The sequence below is a fragment of the Bubalus kerabau genome, chromosome 16, assembly GCF_029407905.1.
Source record: "Bubalus kerabau isolate K-KA32 ecotype Philippines breed swamp buffalo chromosome 16, PCC_UOA_SB_1v2, whole genome shotgun sequence".
NCBI lineage: Eukaryota > Metazoa > Chordata > Mammalia > Artiodactyla > Bovidae > Bubalus > Bubalus kerabau.
The window spans coordinates 58,073,297-58,089,900 of record NC_073639.1 but is presented as its reverse complement, the minus strand read 5'-3'; the positions used below and the strand labels follow the sequence as shown (position 1 = coordinate 58,089,900).

Below are 16,604 nucleotides of genomic sequence, written 5' to 3'. Positions count from 1 at the left end.
AAAATTAAACTATTTGGAAAAAAATCAAACCATGTAACACTGGCTTCATATCCCACAGGAGAGCACTCAGCTGGAGCTGAGTATCAGTGGTTCCCTCTTGGTTTGCCACAGTCCTCACCACTCTTTATTGCCTCATATCTGGCTGCATCACTCATTTCTCTCATCTGTCTGGCCCCTACAGGCATCTGAGTTTGAAACTCCTGACTAAGAGCTGGCTGAGATCAACACACAAGAGGCATTTTTAAAGAACACTGTCTTTGCTTCAGTGACTTTATTTTTTTCATATTTATTTATTTGGCTTCTCCCCCTCCTGCCCTGAGTCTTAGTTGCTGCAAGCGGAAACTTCGTTGCAGCATGTGGGATCTTTTTAGTTATAATATGTAGGATCTAGTCCCCTGACCAAAGATCGAACATGAGCCCCCTTCATCAGGAGCTTGGAATCTTAACCACTGGACCACCAGGGAAGTCCCATAAGAGGCTTTTTGCCTTTTCTGGGGCCATGGAGTCTTATCCAGGGCCCTGAAACCAGCTCCTAGTTTAGGTAATGTTTTGATCATTCCCTGCTGCTCTACTGAATAGGTTTGTGGCCATTAGTAGGAAGTGAGGCCTGGGTCAGTGGTCCCCGACTGCCCTCCCAGGCTGTTTTTTCAGCAGCCAGCAGACGCATGCAGGGCAATGTACCCATCAGATGTTAGCAAATGTCCTTCAAGTCTCTGAGCTGAGCCTAAAAACATTAGCTCCTGGAGAGATCTGAGCTTTCTGAAGAAGTGGTTGATCTTTCAGCTCAAAGTATTAGAGCATTTGTTCTCTGGAATCAAGCACCAGAAGAAATCTGTAGCCAAAAATAAATTGTGGAGACCTGAATGGTAACTTTATTTTCAAATAGCCACAGAAAAGAGAAGGAAATTAGAGGTTATATGAGGTATATGAGAAAATATAAGCTTTCTAAAATACAGGAAGTTGAAGGAATTGATCACGTTGCAGAAATTTCATCCTTTAAAGATCTGTGGCCAAAGGTCCTTAGGCAATGATTCAGTTTATTTACAAGATGTGTAAAGCAGGACAGAATGCTTGATGGGATTCTCTGCTCTCAGAACAGGTATATATGTGCATGCATTTCCTGTGGCCGCTTTAACAAATTACCACAAACTTGGTGGCTTTAAACAACAGAAACTTCACAGTTCTGGAGGCAAGAAGTCCAAAATCAAGGTGTCAGCAGGGACATACTCTCTCTAAAGGCCCCAAGGGAGGATCTCTCCTTGCTTCTTCTGGCTTCCGATGGCTCTTGTTGTGCTTAGTCGCATCCGACTCTGCGACCCCATGGACTGTAACCCGCCAGACTCCTCTGTCCATGAGATTCTCCAGGCAAGAATACTGAAGTAGGTAGCCATCTCCGACTCCAAGGAATCTTCCTGACTCAGGAATTGAACCCGAGTTCCCTGCATTGGCAAGCAGATTCTTTACCACTGAGCCACCAGGGAATTATAGATCTTCACTGGTGCTTTGCTCTTAATGTGACTAATGCTTATTTTTTCTGCTTATCAAGGATATCTTCTTGCAATATATAACTGAACAATATGGGTTTCAACTGCATGGGTCCATTCACACACACTATTTTAAATAATAAATATTAATACTATAGTACTACACAATCTGCAGTTGGTTGAATGCACAGATGCAGAGGGAGTATGGATATGAAGGGCCAACTGTAGTTGATTTTCCACTGGGCAGAGGGTGGGCACCCCAACCCCTGTGCTGTTCAAAAGTTAACTCCATAGCCTTTCTAGCACCAGCACTACATCTAGAACTTCAATTTTTTTTTTTAAATAGGCCAATTCTAGTGGTTTTTTTAATTTCAAATTCCTAAGACAGAAAACTTGATTGACCCAAAATATTGTTTCAAGCCAATTCCAACGAGATGAAACTGCTTAGTTCTTAACTCGTGGCTGCCTCCCTCCAGTATCTGCCTCCGTCTTTACATGGGCTTCCCCTCTGTGTTTCTGTTTCAACTCTCCCTCTCTTTCCTCTTATAAGGATACAGTCATTGCATTTAAGGCCCACCCTAAATCCAGGATGATCTCATCTTGAGATCCTTAACTCATCTGCACTTGCAAAGATCCTATTTCCAAATAAGGTCACATTCGCAGGTGCAGGGGTTAAGCACTTGAGACTTGCCTTTGGTGTGGGCATTATTCAACCCACTACAGCATGCAAAAGCATCCTTGCCCATGAGGGCCTGGTATTTCTGAGTGTGGTCCACTGTTCACCTGTATCAGAACCAGCTGGTCCCTTTCCTGGACATACAGGTTCCCAGAAACATTTCACACCATTTGAAACCACCCTTTGGGGGTGAGGCCCTGGAATCTGCCTTTTGAAAATGCTTCCCAAGTGATTCTTGCCCTCAGTATGAGAACCACCATACCAAACCCCTGAAAACTGAAATTCAAGTATTTACTACAGTGTTAACCTTCCAGGAAAAACAGCTTGCATGGAGAGATTATGCAACCCTGGGGCATGGAGTGGTGATGCATGCTTGCCTTGCATTTTAAAAAGCAAATCAGTTAATAGAGCAAAAGAAAGTGCTGTCATTAAATGAGAACATTCAGATGCAAAGAAACTGAAACCTCTTTGGCCAGAAACAGGCACGGAAAGTGCTGAGAACATCTAATTCATCTCTATGTCAGATCCAGAGAGCTTAAAAAAAGATAAAAATAAGAATTTCAGATGTTCCATACTATATTTTGGCAGAGCATTCATTTTTTTGTTTTCTTCTCTCCCCACACCTATAAGTAGATTATGAGTTAATAACTCAAAGAAAAAAAATAAAAAATAAATAAAACTCACATTCAGAAAACTAAAAAAAAAACAATGTCCTGGGACTTCCCTGGTGGTCCATCTCTAGTGGGTCATCTCTATGCAGTGGTGTCAGCAGCTACTTATATCTTTGCTGTAAACGTCTGTAACACTCTGAACTCCCAATGCAGATGGCTTGGCTTCAATCTCTCTGGTCAGGGAACTAGATCCCATATGCCACAACTAAGAGTTCGAAGATCACAACTAGAGGTTCTGCATGCTGCAACTAAGATCTGGAGCAGCCAAGTGAAAGTCATTCAGTTGTGTTGGACTCTTTATGACCCCATGGACTGTACAGTCCATGGAATTCTCCAGGCCAGAATACTGGAATGGGTAGCCCTTCCTTTCTCCCAGGGTCTCTTCCCAACCCAGGGATCGAACCCAGGTCTCCTGCATTGCAGGCAGATTCTTTACCAGCTGAGCCACAAAGGAAGCTAAATAAATATACAAAAATAATTTTTTTTTTAAAGCAGACTTTCCATCACTCTGTTTTGCCAAAAGTAGAGGAGGTGATGTGGGGAGGTGGTGCTTTGGTTCCAGGTGAAGAGAGAGAAATTTGTGTTCTTCCCTTTGCTAACAACAGCAGAGCTGAAAGAAGACTAGAAGACTAGATCGGCTACTGTTTTGGTTTTTCTTTTCATAAAATACCAGCAGTTTCAGATAGGTCTTTATAAATATGGATCTTTTTCCTCCTACAGATATGCCAAGTACTATAAGGAAAATAACACTGAAAAGCGGACACTAATAAAGGCTTACGGGATCCGATTTGACATCCTGGTTTTCGGCACCGTAAGTCTCTTCTCCGCTCTCAGCCACTGGCATCTCCGTTCCTATGACTGTGTCTTAAATTACTGCCATAGTATCTCAAAGGGTGAATGCTTTGGTCATAGTCATTAGCTGGCACAATGCACTTTGCATGTGGGATATAAAAGGGGAAGAAATGTCCTTGTTCCTGGACAAGTCATCTAATGAGTACAAGAGTGGGCTTGAGGAAAAAACCTAATAACTCAATTTTAAAAATACTCTGATGCTTAAAAAGGAGAGAGAAATTATATATTAATGCATATATATGGAATCTAGAAAGATGGTAGTGACGAACCTATTTATAGGACAGCAATGGAGACAGGGAGGCCTGGCGTGCTGTGGTTCATGGGGTCGCAAAGAGTCAGACACGACTGAGCAACTGAACTGAACTGAATGGAGACACATTCATAGACAACAGACTTATGGACGTGGAGGGGGGAGGAAGGAGACGGCAGGATGGAAGGGGGAGGAAGGAGACGGCGGGATGGGGAGGATGGGGAGAGAAGCATGGAAACATATACACTGCCATATGTAAAACAGGTAGCCAGTGGGAATTTGCTGCATGACGCAGGGAGCTCACACTGGAGCTCTGTAACAACCGAGAAGGGTGGGAAGGGGCGGGAGGTGGGAGGGAGATTCAGGAGGGAGGGGACGTATGTATACCTATGGCTGATTCATGCTGATGGGTTGCAGAAACAAACTCAATACTGTAAAACAATTATCCTTTAATTAAAAATAATTTTTTAAAAAAGGAGAGAGAAAGAGATCCCTCTGTAAAACAGTTTGTAAGGAACAGAACCCAGTTCAAATTGGGTTAGGAAAAAAGAAAAAAAAGTCCTTTTTTTTAGTTCATATAACTGATAAATCCAGAGGCAATTTTCAGGCTTCAGATATCGCTGAATCCAGATGTTTTAATAACATCATGAGGAATCTGCCCCCCTCCATCTCTTACATTTTTCTCCTCTGTTGTGGTGTCATTCCCAGTGGGTCATCTCTAGGTGGTAGTGTCAGCAGCTACTTATATCTTTGTAATTTAGCAACCTCCACAGAAAGAGAACATCTCAGCAAAAACCTCAGCAGATGCCACTGGCTTTGACTGGCCCAGTATGAGCCACATACTCACTGATGAACTAATCACTATGACTATGGTCACTCACAATGGGTCTTAGACCAGCCCTGAACCAGCCTCTTCCCTGCAAACTACAGGGACTGAGTATGCACAGAGATGGTTCTCCAGAGGAAAATTGGCATGCTGTCTCCAGAAGGAGGAGAGATGCAAAAACCAATGGATGCCCACATATCTTGTCTGACAGCATATTATTTACCTAACGTGGTAATAAGCCCCACAAGAATCAATGAGATATAGTGAGAAGATACAAAGACACTGAGAATAAAAATCACAAGGACATCTAAGGGGAGACTTTGTGCAGACATTCCTTCCCTCTGTTTCCAAAGTAATTTCAAATCACTTTTAGGGAAAGCTCTTCTGAAACCCTCACCTTGAATGGAAAAATAAACTTTCAGTGGCTCTCCTCTCAGTGTGTGGGTTCCAGTGCTTCTTAGTTTAAAACACCCATGTTTTCAAGCACATCCTGAGAGACAGAAGCAGAAGGAATGGGATTCATTTTTCAGTCTCCTTAATCGTTGTTGCTGTGAACACATTGGATGCAGTTGTCAAATTCATGGCACTAGACTCCCTCCTCTGCTGGAACTTACAATTACATGTTAGAGCAGAAAAGCATGATTCTGAATTTCAACCAAGTAATCTTTTGTACTCTCTTTTCAAGGGGGGGAAATTTGACATCATCCAGCTGATCGTGTACATTGGTTCAACCCTCTCCTACTTTGGTTTGGTAAGAGATTCTTTTTCTCACACTTTATGAAAATGATGTGGCTAAAGAAAGTTTCACTGACAAGGTGCTTGTCTGGTTCTTTCCAGGCCACCGTGTTCATTGACATGCTCATCAACACTTATTCAAGTAAATACTGTCGATCGCATGTTTATCCCTGGTGCAAGTGCTGTCAACCCTGCGCAGTCAATGAATACTACTACAAGAAGAAGTATGAATCCATTGTGGAGCCAACACGGGTAAGACTCGATATGTCTACGGGATATCAAAATCAAAACACCTGAAGGGCCTATTGGATCACTGAGGAGAGTGCAGAAATAAGGCCACGATCACAGGTGCAGTCAATCCCGTGGTGGATAAGTATCAGGACCCTACCCCAATCCACATTCTCCGTCAGATGAATCCTTTCATTGTAGTGAAGAAAACAGGCAAAAATGGAGAAGCACGATATAGGGAAAACAAAATGTTTGTGTTCCAGGATTTGTCAGTTTGGTCAGATTTATTAAACTGGTTGTGCAATAAAAGTATAATAACTTTGGAGAACAATTTGTCAATCTAGTAACATTTAAACAGGACATTCTTTACACCCTGGCATTTCTGGTTCTCCATACCTGCCCTAGAGAAACACTCACATGGGAACCCAAGTGGTGCACATGTACAAGATGTCTATCACAGTGCTATGTGTGACGGTGATGAAGAGCATCTGCCCAAATGCCCAACAGGTGAATGGTGAAATGAACTATGATAAGTCCATAGTAGGGAATGCCTAGCACCAGTTTTAAAACATGACACAGATAATTATAAAAGCAAATGCTCATATAGAGTTCCCAGTGCTATGTATACGTTAACTCACTGAACCTTCACACAGCCTTACAGGTGGGTTTATAGGATTGTGTGATCATCAGTAGAACTCTAGATAGGTACTACTGTTATCTTTCTGCAGATGAGGAAACTGAGGCACAGGAAGGATAAATTATTTGCCCAAAGTCATACAGTTGGCAGAGATCGAATTCTAACTCAGGCAGGCTGGTTTCAGAATCCATGTTGATAACTATTATGTTAGAGGTACTGACATGAGCAAATATCCAAGATTGCTGAAAGTGAAAAAGCAAACTATGGAACAATATCTGTGGTATGATATATAGGCTAAAAAGCAACTATACACCAAAACTATTTAATGTATTTTCTACACATATATATGTCTATTTATATACATACATATATATTCTGTATATTTTTATGTGCATTATACACACACATGTAAATGTGTGGGGAAGTAATAAATGTATACAAAAAGGTTGGGACACTCACAAATCACTCACAGTGATTGCTTATGGAAAGGAGCCTCGGATGGGGGAGTAGTCAAAGGAAATTTTAGTTCACCTGTATGGTTTTGATTTGATTCATTTGGAATTTGATTAATTTTGGAATCCATGATTTCCTCCAATCAAAGAGAAATCTCTGGTACTTTAAAAACAACAAAGAGGGTTTCTTTACCTTGTCCAAGAACACTGCTGTCCTTTTGTAGCGGCTGAATGCACAATTTATTGTTCATTGTACATGTATTTGCAATTAAAATCAAAGTTCATCTTTGCAACTAAAATTAATCACCATTTCATGGCCCAAGATGGGAGGCAATTTAATGAAGATGTAAATAATTTAAGTTGCAATAGTATAACTTTCTGGAGATATTCAACCTTAGCATAACTGAAATTGAGGGAACATATCAAAGGAATTTTTATATAGCACTTGGGGTACCTGGAGATAATAGGCAGTAAGCTGTGGATACTCTAAGTCTACAAATTAAGGTGGCGGGGGCTCCATTTCTGATACTCAGAATCAATTCTTTCTTAGTTAGCAAGAGTTTCTGGTTAGCTTGTTTAATGGGTTGTCATTTGGCAAGTAGGAATAACAGTTGCCTTTAGATATGTTCAGATACACAGTAGGTGTAACGCTGTACTAAAATGGCTAACCCTTTAATTTTTATCTCCTAGACATTAAAATATGTGTCCTTTGTGGATGAACCCTGTATTAGGATGGTAAATGAAAGACTGCTTGGGAGAAGTCTGCAAGATGTCAAAGGTGAAAAAGTCCTGGTAAGTTGTTAGGTGCTTGCTTTTTGTTTTTCGGCTGCGCGGCACAGCCTGCGGGATTTTAGTTCCCTGATGGAACCCACACGCCCTGCAGTGGAGGCCTGGAGTCCTAACCACTGGATCCCCAGGGAATTCTCATTAGTCTTTTCAAACTAATTAATTATTTAATTTGGTTGTGTGGGGTCTTAGCTGTGGCACACAGGATCTTCCTTGCATCATGTGGGATCTTTGGTCGAGGCTCTCAGCCTCTCTAATTGTGGTGCTCTGGCTTCAGCAGTTGCAGTGTGTGGGCTTAGCTGCCCCGCCGCATGTGGGATCTTAGCTCTCCGACCAGGTATTGAACCTGTGTCTCCTGCATTGCAAGGTGGATTCTTAACCACTAGACCACCAGGGAAATCCCAGTCTTTTTAAAAGAATACTTACTATTAAATGTAAATATATCTAGAAATGTGTATAAATCACAACTGATGACAAAGTAAACACCATGCAACACATGGTACCAGCACCCAGACTTTAAAAGTGAATATTACTAGCAGAAGGCCCTTTAATGCGTCTACCCAATTACTATCTTCCCTTAAAAGTAGACATTATCCTGCATTCAAACATTTTCCCTCTTATAGAATTTTACAAAATTTGAATCCTATAGTATGTATTCAGTACACACCCTGTTGAGTGGCTTCCCTCACTCAACATTATTTTTGTGAGAGTCATCCATGATGTTGTGTGTAGCAGTGGTTCATTCTCATTGTTGTATAATTTTTGTTTTATAAACATTCAATTTATTTATCCATTCAATTGTTGAATGAACTACCCATTTGGTTAGTTTCCACTCTGGGGTTCATGCCAGTGCTGCCGCTACAGTAGACATATGGCACCTGAGAACGGAACTGCTGAGTCATGAGGCAGGCCTGTGTGCAGCTTTCATAGTTACTACCTATAAGTTCTCTAAAGGGGGTGTTCTCATTCACACTCTCCCCAGCAGTTTTGGCTGCTGGACATCTTCACTGACTGCATTCGTTTTCTCCAGCTGCGGTAATACATTACCACTAACTAGGGAGCCTGAAACAACAGAAGTGTATTCTCTCACAGTTCTGGACATTAGAAGTCTGAAATAAGGTGTCAGAAGGGCTGTACTCTCTCTGAAGGCTCTAGGGGGAGTCTCCTTTCTTTTTTATTCCAGCTCCAGATGTTTATTTCACCTGTTAGGACGTCCAGCAGGATACTGATCAGAAATGATAAAAGCAGGCATCTTTGTCTCATTTCCTATCTCAGGAATAAAGTTTTTTTTATTTTACTATTGTATTTGCTGTAGGGTTTTTGTTTTTTGGCTTCCCTCATGGCTTGCAGGGATCCTAGTTCCCTGACCAGGGGTTGAACCTGGCCCACCACAGTGAAAGTGCTGAGCCCCGGCAATTCCCTGTTGCAGGTTTTTAAAGAATACCCTATCAGATTAAGAAAATTCCCCTCTGCTCCTAGTTCACTAAGAATTTTTATCATGACTGGATACTGAGTTTTAAATAATGTATTTTTTCAGGCTTTTCAAATAATGAGTTTTCTTTTTTTTGTTGTTTTTTAGTACATTACACTGATTGGTTTTCAAAGATTAAGCCAACCTTTCATTGCTGCAATAAAATACATTGAATGCAATGTATTATTCTTTGTATTTACTGCTGAATTCAATTCACTAATATTTAAGAACTTTACATCTCTTCTTGAGAGAAACTGGCCAAAATTTTTCCATTCTTGTAATGTTTTTATCAGGTCTGGGTATAAAGTGAACTCTCATATGTTGGGGAAGGGCAGTAAAAGACACATAACATAAAATCTACCTTTTAAACCATTTTACAGAGTACAATTCAGTGACATTTAGCATATACACAATGCTGAGCAACCATCACCACTGCCTTGCTCCAGAACTTTTTCATCACCCCAAAAGGAAACTTTGAATCCATTCAGCAGCCACTCCCACTCACTTCTCCCCAGGCCCTCTGCAACCACTAATCTGCTTTCTGTATCCATGAATTTGCCTATTTTGGACATTTCATGTAAATTGAATCTTACTTGTCTCCTTATGTCTGGTTCCTTTCATTTAGCATAATGTCTTCAAGGTTCCATCCATGTTTAGCTAAACAGCCACGTTTAGTATTTGTCAGTAATTTATTCCTTTTCACAGCTGTATGAACATAATTTTTTTTTTTTTTTTGGGTCTGTGTAGGTCTTGTTGCTGCATGTGGGCTTTCTCTAGCTGTGGCAAGCAAGGGCTACTCTCTTGTGGCGTGTGGGCTTCTCACTGTGGTGGCTTCTCTTGTTGGCAGAGCACGGGTTCAGTAGTTGTGGTGCTCAGGCTTAGCTGCCCTGTGGCATATGAGATCTTCCCAGACCAGGGATCAAACCCACATCCCCTGCACTGGCAGGTGGATTCTCAACCACTGTACCACCAGGGAAGTCCTGAACATGACAGTTTTTTTATCCATTCATTCACTGATGGACATGGGTTATTTTCACCCTTTGGCTATTATAAAAATGGTGCTGTGTACAGTCATGTACATGAACCATTTAGTTTTAATGTACTCAACTCACACTCTCTTTGTCTGGTGAATGAAGGTATATGTCACAAAGAATAGACATAAATGATGGCAATTATGGCAAATTCCCTTGGAGGATAACAAAGGGACTTTTCAGAAAAGGGAAAATGGTGAGAAAGGAGAGCTAAGTCAGCAAATATTTATTGTCTACCATGTGCTGGGCACTGTCCTAGGCACTGGGGACACAGGCAGTAAACAAAGCAAACAGGGCCCCTGTTTTCCTGTGGAAGAAGAATCATCCAGGAAACATACCAGTTCATAAGATCATTTCAGATGGTGGTAAGTACTAATGAAGAGCATAGAACATCATCGTGTGGTAAGAGAAGGACCTGAGAGGAGAGGAACTGCCTAGATCAGGTGGGCGGGGCCCAGAGGTCTCTGACAGAGGATATAGGCACTAAGCCCTGGCTTTTCTGAATTTCACTTTCCAAACCTGTAAAATAGAGATCAGGACACATAGCTCACGAGGTTTTCCTTTTTTAAAAAAAAATTTTATTTATTTATTTTTGGTTGCTCTGGGCCTTCGTTGCTACACGCTGGCCCTCTCCAGTTTCAGTGAACAGGGGCCACTCTTCACCGAGGTGCACGGGCCTCTCACTGCAGTGGCTTCTCCTGTTTCGGAGCACAGGCTCCAGGCACATGGGCTCAGAAATTGTGGCTCACGGGCTTTAGTTGTTCCGTGGCATGTGGAATCTTCACAGACCAGGAATCAAACCTTGTCCCTTGCATTGGCAGGCAGATTCTCACCCACTGCGCTACCAGGGAAGCCCTCATGAGGTTTTTCGAAAGCTTAAATGAGGCAATGCTTGTGAAACACAGACTTGACGTGTACATTTAATAAATGAGAGCTATACGTCTGTGTCTCTTTTGCTGTCTTTTTTTTTTTTTTTTTTCTTTTGCTGTCTTGTATTCAGGGTTGTCGTTACCATCTTTTTAAATTCCATATATATGCGTTAGTATACTATATTGGTGTTTTTCTTTCTGGCTTACTTCACTCTGTATAATAGGCTCCAGTTTCATCCACCTCATTAGAACTGATTCAAATGTATTCTTTTTAATGGCTGAGTAATACTCCATTATGTATATGTACCACAGCTTTCTTATCCATTCATCTGCTGATGGACATCTAGGTTGCTTCCATGTCCTGGCTATTATAAACAGTGCTGCGATGAACATTGGGGTACACATGTCTCTTTCAATTCTGGTTTCCTCGGTGTGTATGCCCAGCAGTGGGATTGCTGGGTCATATGGCAGTTCTATTTCCAGTTTTTTAAGGAGTCTCCACACTGTTCTCCATAGTGGCTGTACCAGTTTGCATTCCCACCAATAGTGTAAGAGGGTTCTCTTTTCTCCACATCCTCTCCAGCATTTATTGCTTGTAGACTTGTGGATCGCAGCCATTCTGACTGGCGTGAAATGGTACCTCATTGTGGTTTTGATTTGTATTTCTCTGATAATGAGTGATGTTGAGCATCTTTTCATGTGTTTGTTAGCCATCTGTATGTCTTTTGGACTCTGTGGGAGAGGGAGGGGGGATGATTTGGGAGAATGGCATTAAAACATGTATAATATCACATAAGAAACAAATCGCCAGCCCAGGTTCGATGCAGGATACAGGAAGCTTGGGGCTGGTGCACTGGGATGACCCAGAGGGATGGTATGAGGAGGGAGGTGGGAGGGAGGTTCAGGATTGGGAACACGTGTACACCCATGGCAGATGCATGTTGATGTATGGCAAAACCAATACAATATTGTAAAGTAAAAAATAATAATAATATGGTACATATACACAATGGAGTATTACTCAGCCATTAAAAAGAATACATTTGAATCAGTTCTAATGAGGTGGATGAAACTGGAGCCTATTATACAGAGTGAAGTAAGCCAGAAAGAAAAACACCAATACAGTATACTAACACATATATATGGAATTTAGAAAGATGGTAACAATAACCCTGTGTACGAGACAGCAAAAGAGACACTGATGTATAGAACAGTCTTATGGACTCTGTGGGAGAGGGAGAGGGTGGGAAGATTTGGGAGAATGGCATTGAAACATGTAAAATATCATGTATGAAACGAGTTGCCAGTCCAGGTTCAATGCACGATACTGGATGCTTGGGGCTAGTGCACTGGGACGACCCAGAGGGATGGTATGGGGAGGGAGGAGGGAGGAGGGTTCAGGATGGGGAACACATGTATACCTGTGGCGGATTCATTTTGATATTTGGCAAAACTAATACAATTCTGTAAAGTTTAAAAATAAAAATAATAATAATAATAAAAATAAAATTAAAATAAACCTAAAAAATAATAAAGTAAAATAAATGGTACAAAAGAAAAAAAATGAGAGCTACTAGTATTAATGTAGTATTAAATGTAATTTTATAAGTTCATAAGAAAATTAAAGAACCCAGGACCCTAGGGGTTGTCACTGCTGATGGGTTTGGAAACTTGCCTTTTTCAGAGACCCCAGCTGGACTTTGCAGACTTGTCCTGGCTGCCTCTGTCTCTTCACGACTCACCCCCCATTCCTGGACAACCAGAGGAGATCCAGCTGCTTGGTGAAGAGGTGCACCGTAAATCCAGGGACTGCCCGGATTGGTGCCAGTGCGGAAACTGCCTTCCATCCCAACTCCCTGAGAACCAAAGATGCCTGGAGGAGCTATGCTGCCGGAAAAAGCCGGGTGCCTGTATCACCACCTCAAAGCTCTTCAGGGACCTTGTGCTGTCCAGGCGGGCCCTGCAGTTCCTACTGCAGTACCAGGAGCCCTTGCTGGTGCTGGATGCAGATTCTGCCAACAGCCGGCTGCGGCACTGTGCCTACAGGAGCTACACCACCTGGCGCTTTGGCTCCCAGGACCTGGCCGACTTCGCCATCCTGCCCAGTTGCTGCCGCTGGAGGATCCGGAGCGAGTTCCCCAAGAGTGAAGGCCAGTACAGCGGCTTCAAGAGTCCTTACTGATGCGCTGAGCAGGCACAGAACGTTGCCTTTGCTTGCACCTTGAGCTTCACCTGCAAGGATGTGTGTCCAGATTTTCAGCCAAAGGGAAATGGGCTTTCCTCTCCCCCAGCTCTACATGTGTCAGAGAGCAAAGTGACCGGGTAAACAAACAACAGATAAACCAGAATCCCTCAGCATGGATGAGAGTCAAGAGATTCAGATTCATTTCTCCGTTCTATCCCTAGGAGGTTGAGATCCCAGGCCTTTAACCTCTGTACCTTAGTTGCCTTATTAGCCAACCTACTGTTTCACAATTAGGAGAGCAAATTGAGACAGTGTACACAAATTTTCTTATTAATGCATAAAAGCTACATGAATATGGGCTTCCCTGGTGGTCAAGTGGTTAAGAATCCACCTGCCAATGCAGGGGATATGGGTTCAATCCCTGATCCAGGACGACCCCACATGCTGCAGAGCAACTAAGCCCATGCACCACAACTACTGAAGCCCATGCCCTAGAGCCCATGCTCCGCAACGAGAAGCCACTGCAATGAGAAGCCCGCATACTGCAACGAAGAGTAGCCCCTGCTCTCTGCAACTAGAGAAAGCCCACGCCTGCATAGCAATGAAGACCCCAGAAGAGCCAAAAATGAATTTTTTAAAAAATAATGTTTTTTTTAACTAGATGAATACAAGGCAGATCATTTTGAGGTGAGACTAGGATAGTGCCCAAGCATGAACAAACCCTTTGGGTCCTGGTTAAAGAATGAGGAGGGTTAAAAGTGGCCACAAATTTTTTTGACATCTGTTACACAGGACCTGAGGGTTATATCTCCTCCCCTTGGGTCTTGACAGCTTTGCTCACTTTATCCAATGATAAAGTGATGCTGTATCTGATTCAGGGTCTTGGTCCTAAGATGCTGACAGCTTTTATTTCCTGTCCCTTGAAACTCTTGCTGCAAAGAAAACCAGCTCTCATGTAAAAACCTGGCCATTTGGAGTCCACCTTGCTGTGAGGAAGCCCAAGCAGTCACGTGGAGAGGAGAGATGCCTGACCAGCGCCCAGCACTCAAGACATCTGAGCCTGTCACTAGACATGGGAGAGAAGAAGCCTCTAGACTATTTCAGATCCTGCTAACATATGACTGCAGCTGCACAGACACCCTAAGTGAGAGTTTCCCAGTGAACCCACAGAACAGAATTGTTATCTTAAACTATGTTTGGGGTTGTCTGTTATACAGCAACAGATAACTGGGACAGACAGCAAGCCCGACTCATAGGATGTAGACTCAGCCTACACCCTCTCTGGTTCTAAGGTTCTTAGGCAGCCTGGACATCCCTGGAGCCCCTCGAGGGCTTAGGTTTCCTTTTATTTTAATTGGAGGATACTTGCTTTACAAAGTTGTGTTGGTTTCTACTGTAGAACAATGCGAATCAGCCATAATATATATATATATATATATATATATATATATATATATATATATATATATATGTTGTTACTGTTCAGTTCCTTAGTCGTGTCTGACTTTTAGTGACCCCATGGACTGCAGCAGGCCAGGCTTCCCTGTCCTTCACCATCTTCCAGAGCTTGCTCAAACTCATGTCCATTGAGTCAGTGATGCCATCCAACCATCTCATCCTCTGTCTTCCCTTTCTCCTGCGTTCAATCTTTCCCCACATCAGGATCTTTTCTAATGAGTTGGCTCTTCACATCAGGTGGCTGAAGTATTGGAGCTTCAGCTTCAGCATCAGTCCTTCCAATGAATATTTAGGACTGATTTCCTTTAGGATTGACTGGTTTGATCTCCTTATAGCCCAAGGGACTCTCAAGAGTATTCTTCAACACCACAGTTCAAAAGCATCAATTCTTCAGTGCTCAGTCTTCTTTATGGTGCAACTCTCACATCCATACATGACTCCTGGAAAAACCATAGCTTTGACTAGATGGACCTTTGTTGGCAAAGTAATGTCTCTGCTTTTTAATACACTGTCTAGGTTTGTCATAGCTTTTCCTCCAAGGAGCAAGCATCTTTTAATTTCGTGGTTGCAGTCACCATCTGCGATGATTTTGGAGCCCAAGAAAATAAAATCTGTCACTGTTTCCATTGTTTCCTTATCTATTTGCCATGGAGTGATGGGACTGGATGCCATGATCTTCATTTTTTGAATGTTGAGTTTTAAGCCAGCAATATATATATGTGTATATATATATGCACCATATATATCTTCAGCAATATATATGTGACTGCAGACCAAATCAGGTAACTCACCAGACCAGCTCTGGAATCCATCAAATCTAACTGCTGAGCTACCCAGTACATTGCAATCCACATCACATTTCTATGACTGGAAGTAACTATTGCTGTTAAAAACTGGAAAAAATAAAAGCCACCTTTATGCCTTTAACATCCTGTACTTTGCAACCAATTACAATGGATACAGTCTGATTGCTACTTAAAAAGCAATTGACACTCAAAGCTCTTACCATTTCTATCCATCAACCACTGAGAGTATAAAAATGAATAGCAGGTTTTAGGATCCTCCTCAGGATTTCCTTTTCAAGGTTTTAGCACTAGAACAGACTGTTTCTAAATGACAACTATTTTAAACAATAAATACAGAGCACTATTCAAAACTGTGACTAATAAATGGTGTGTGAGTTTTTATATATACTCTTTAATATTTAGCATTTTGATACTTTTTAAAAATCACCAGCTTTCTACTGTATTAATGTAAAATAATATGAACAAAAACCTTCCTTTTTTGACCTAGCATTTTATCTGGCTTTAAACTCAGGAATCAAGTTAATTGGGCCAGATTTAACTCTCATTTTTACTACCTTTCAGAGATATTTTTGAAAAGTGAATTATATATGACTTCTTCAGAACTGAACTTTTTTACTCCAAGAATTCTATGTACCTGCTACAGATTTCCATTCTGATAGCCTCTGAGCCTTCACATGAAATTTTTTGGTGCCTTATTCCTAGTGTGTTTCTCTCACCTTGTGGAGGCCCCAGATGGAGTCAGAATTTGGAATGACAAATAATCACTGGATCCACCTACTGTTTTCCTTCACCTTTCCCAGATGCTCTGGGTGAGAGGGTGAAGTGTTACGTCAACTGCATGTCTGACACTTCCTAGAATAACATGCATCACATTTATATTCTTATTTTTAGTCTACTGTAGAAAACAGTGTCATCGCCAAAGGCATCCTAATTAAAGTCACATTTTATAGGGTCTGGTTTTTGTACTTAAATCCATTCTTCTGTTATAGTAATTGCACAGTATTCACTGCTTCATCTCTGTATCGGAGATCTGCTTTCTTGTAAGCCTGCCTGATTTCATGTAGCATTGGTTATAGACTTGTATTCCTCTCTTTAGAGGGAATCCTTCTTAAAACCCTTCCTAATTCTAGCTTGGCAATGCAGATGTCTTAACTGTTTTGATAATAATAAAAAAAAATGTGCAATTT

At 41.7% G+C, this 16,604-nt stretch overlaps 1 protein-coding gene across 1 annotated transcript in view; it reads left to right on the top strand.

The window, feature by feature from the left end:
* Positions 1-13,731, top strand: part of P2RX7 (purinergic receptor P2X 7) — a 57,590-nt gene extending 43,859 nt beyond the window's left edge. The window contains exons 9-13 of the mRNA XM_055549769.1: positions 3,552-3,642; positions 5,445-5,510; positions 5,597-5,746; positions 7,502-7,603; positions 12,653-13,731. Coding sequence (XP_055405744.1) covers positions 3,552-3,642; positions 5,445-5,510; positions 5,597-5,746; positions 7,502-7,603; positions 12,653-13,150 — 907 coding nt within the window. The 3' untranslated portion in view covers positions 13,151-13,731. The remainder of the gene's footprint in view (positions 1-3,551; positions 3,643-5,444; positions 5,511-5,596; positions 5,747-7,501; positions 7,604-12,652) is intronic.
* The last annotated feature ends 2,873 nt before the right edge of the window (positions 13,732-16,604 follow it).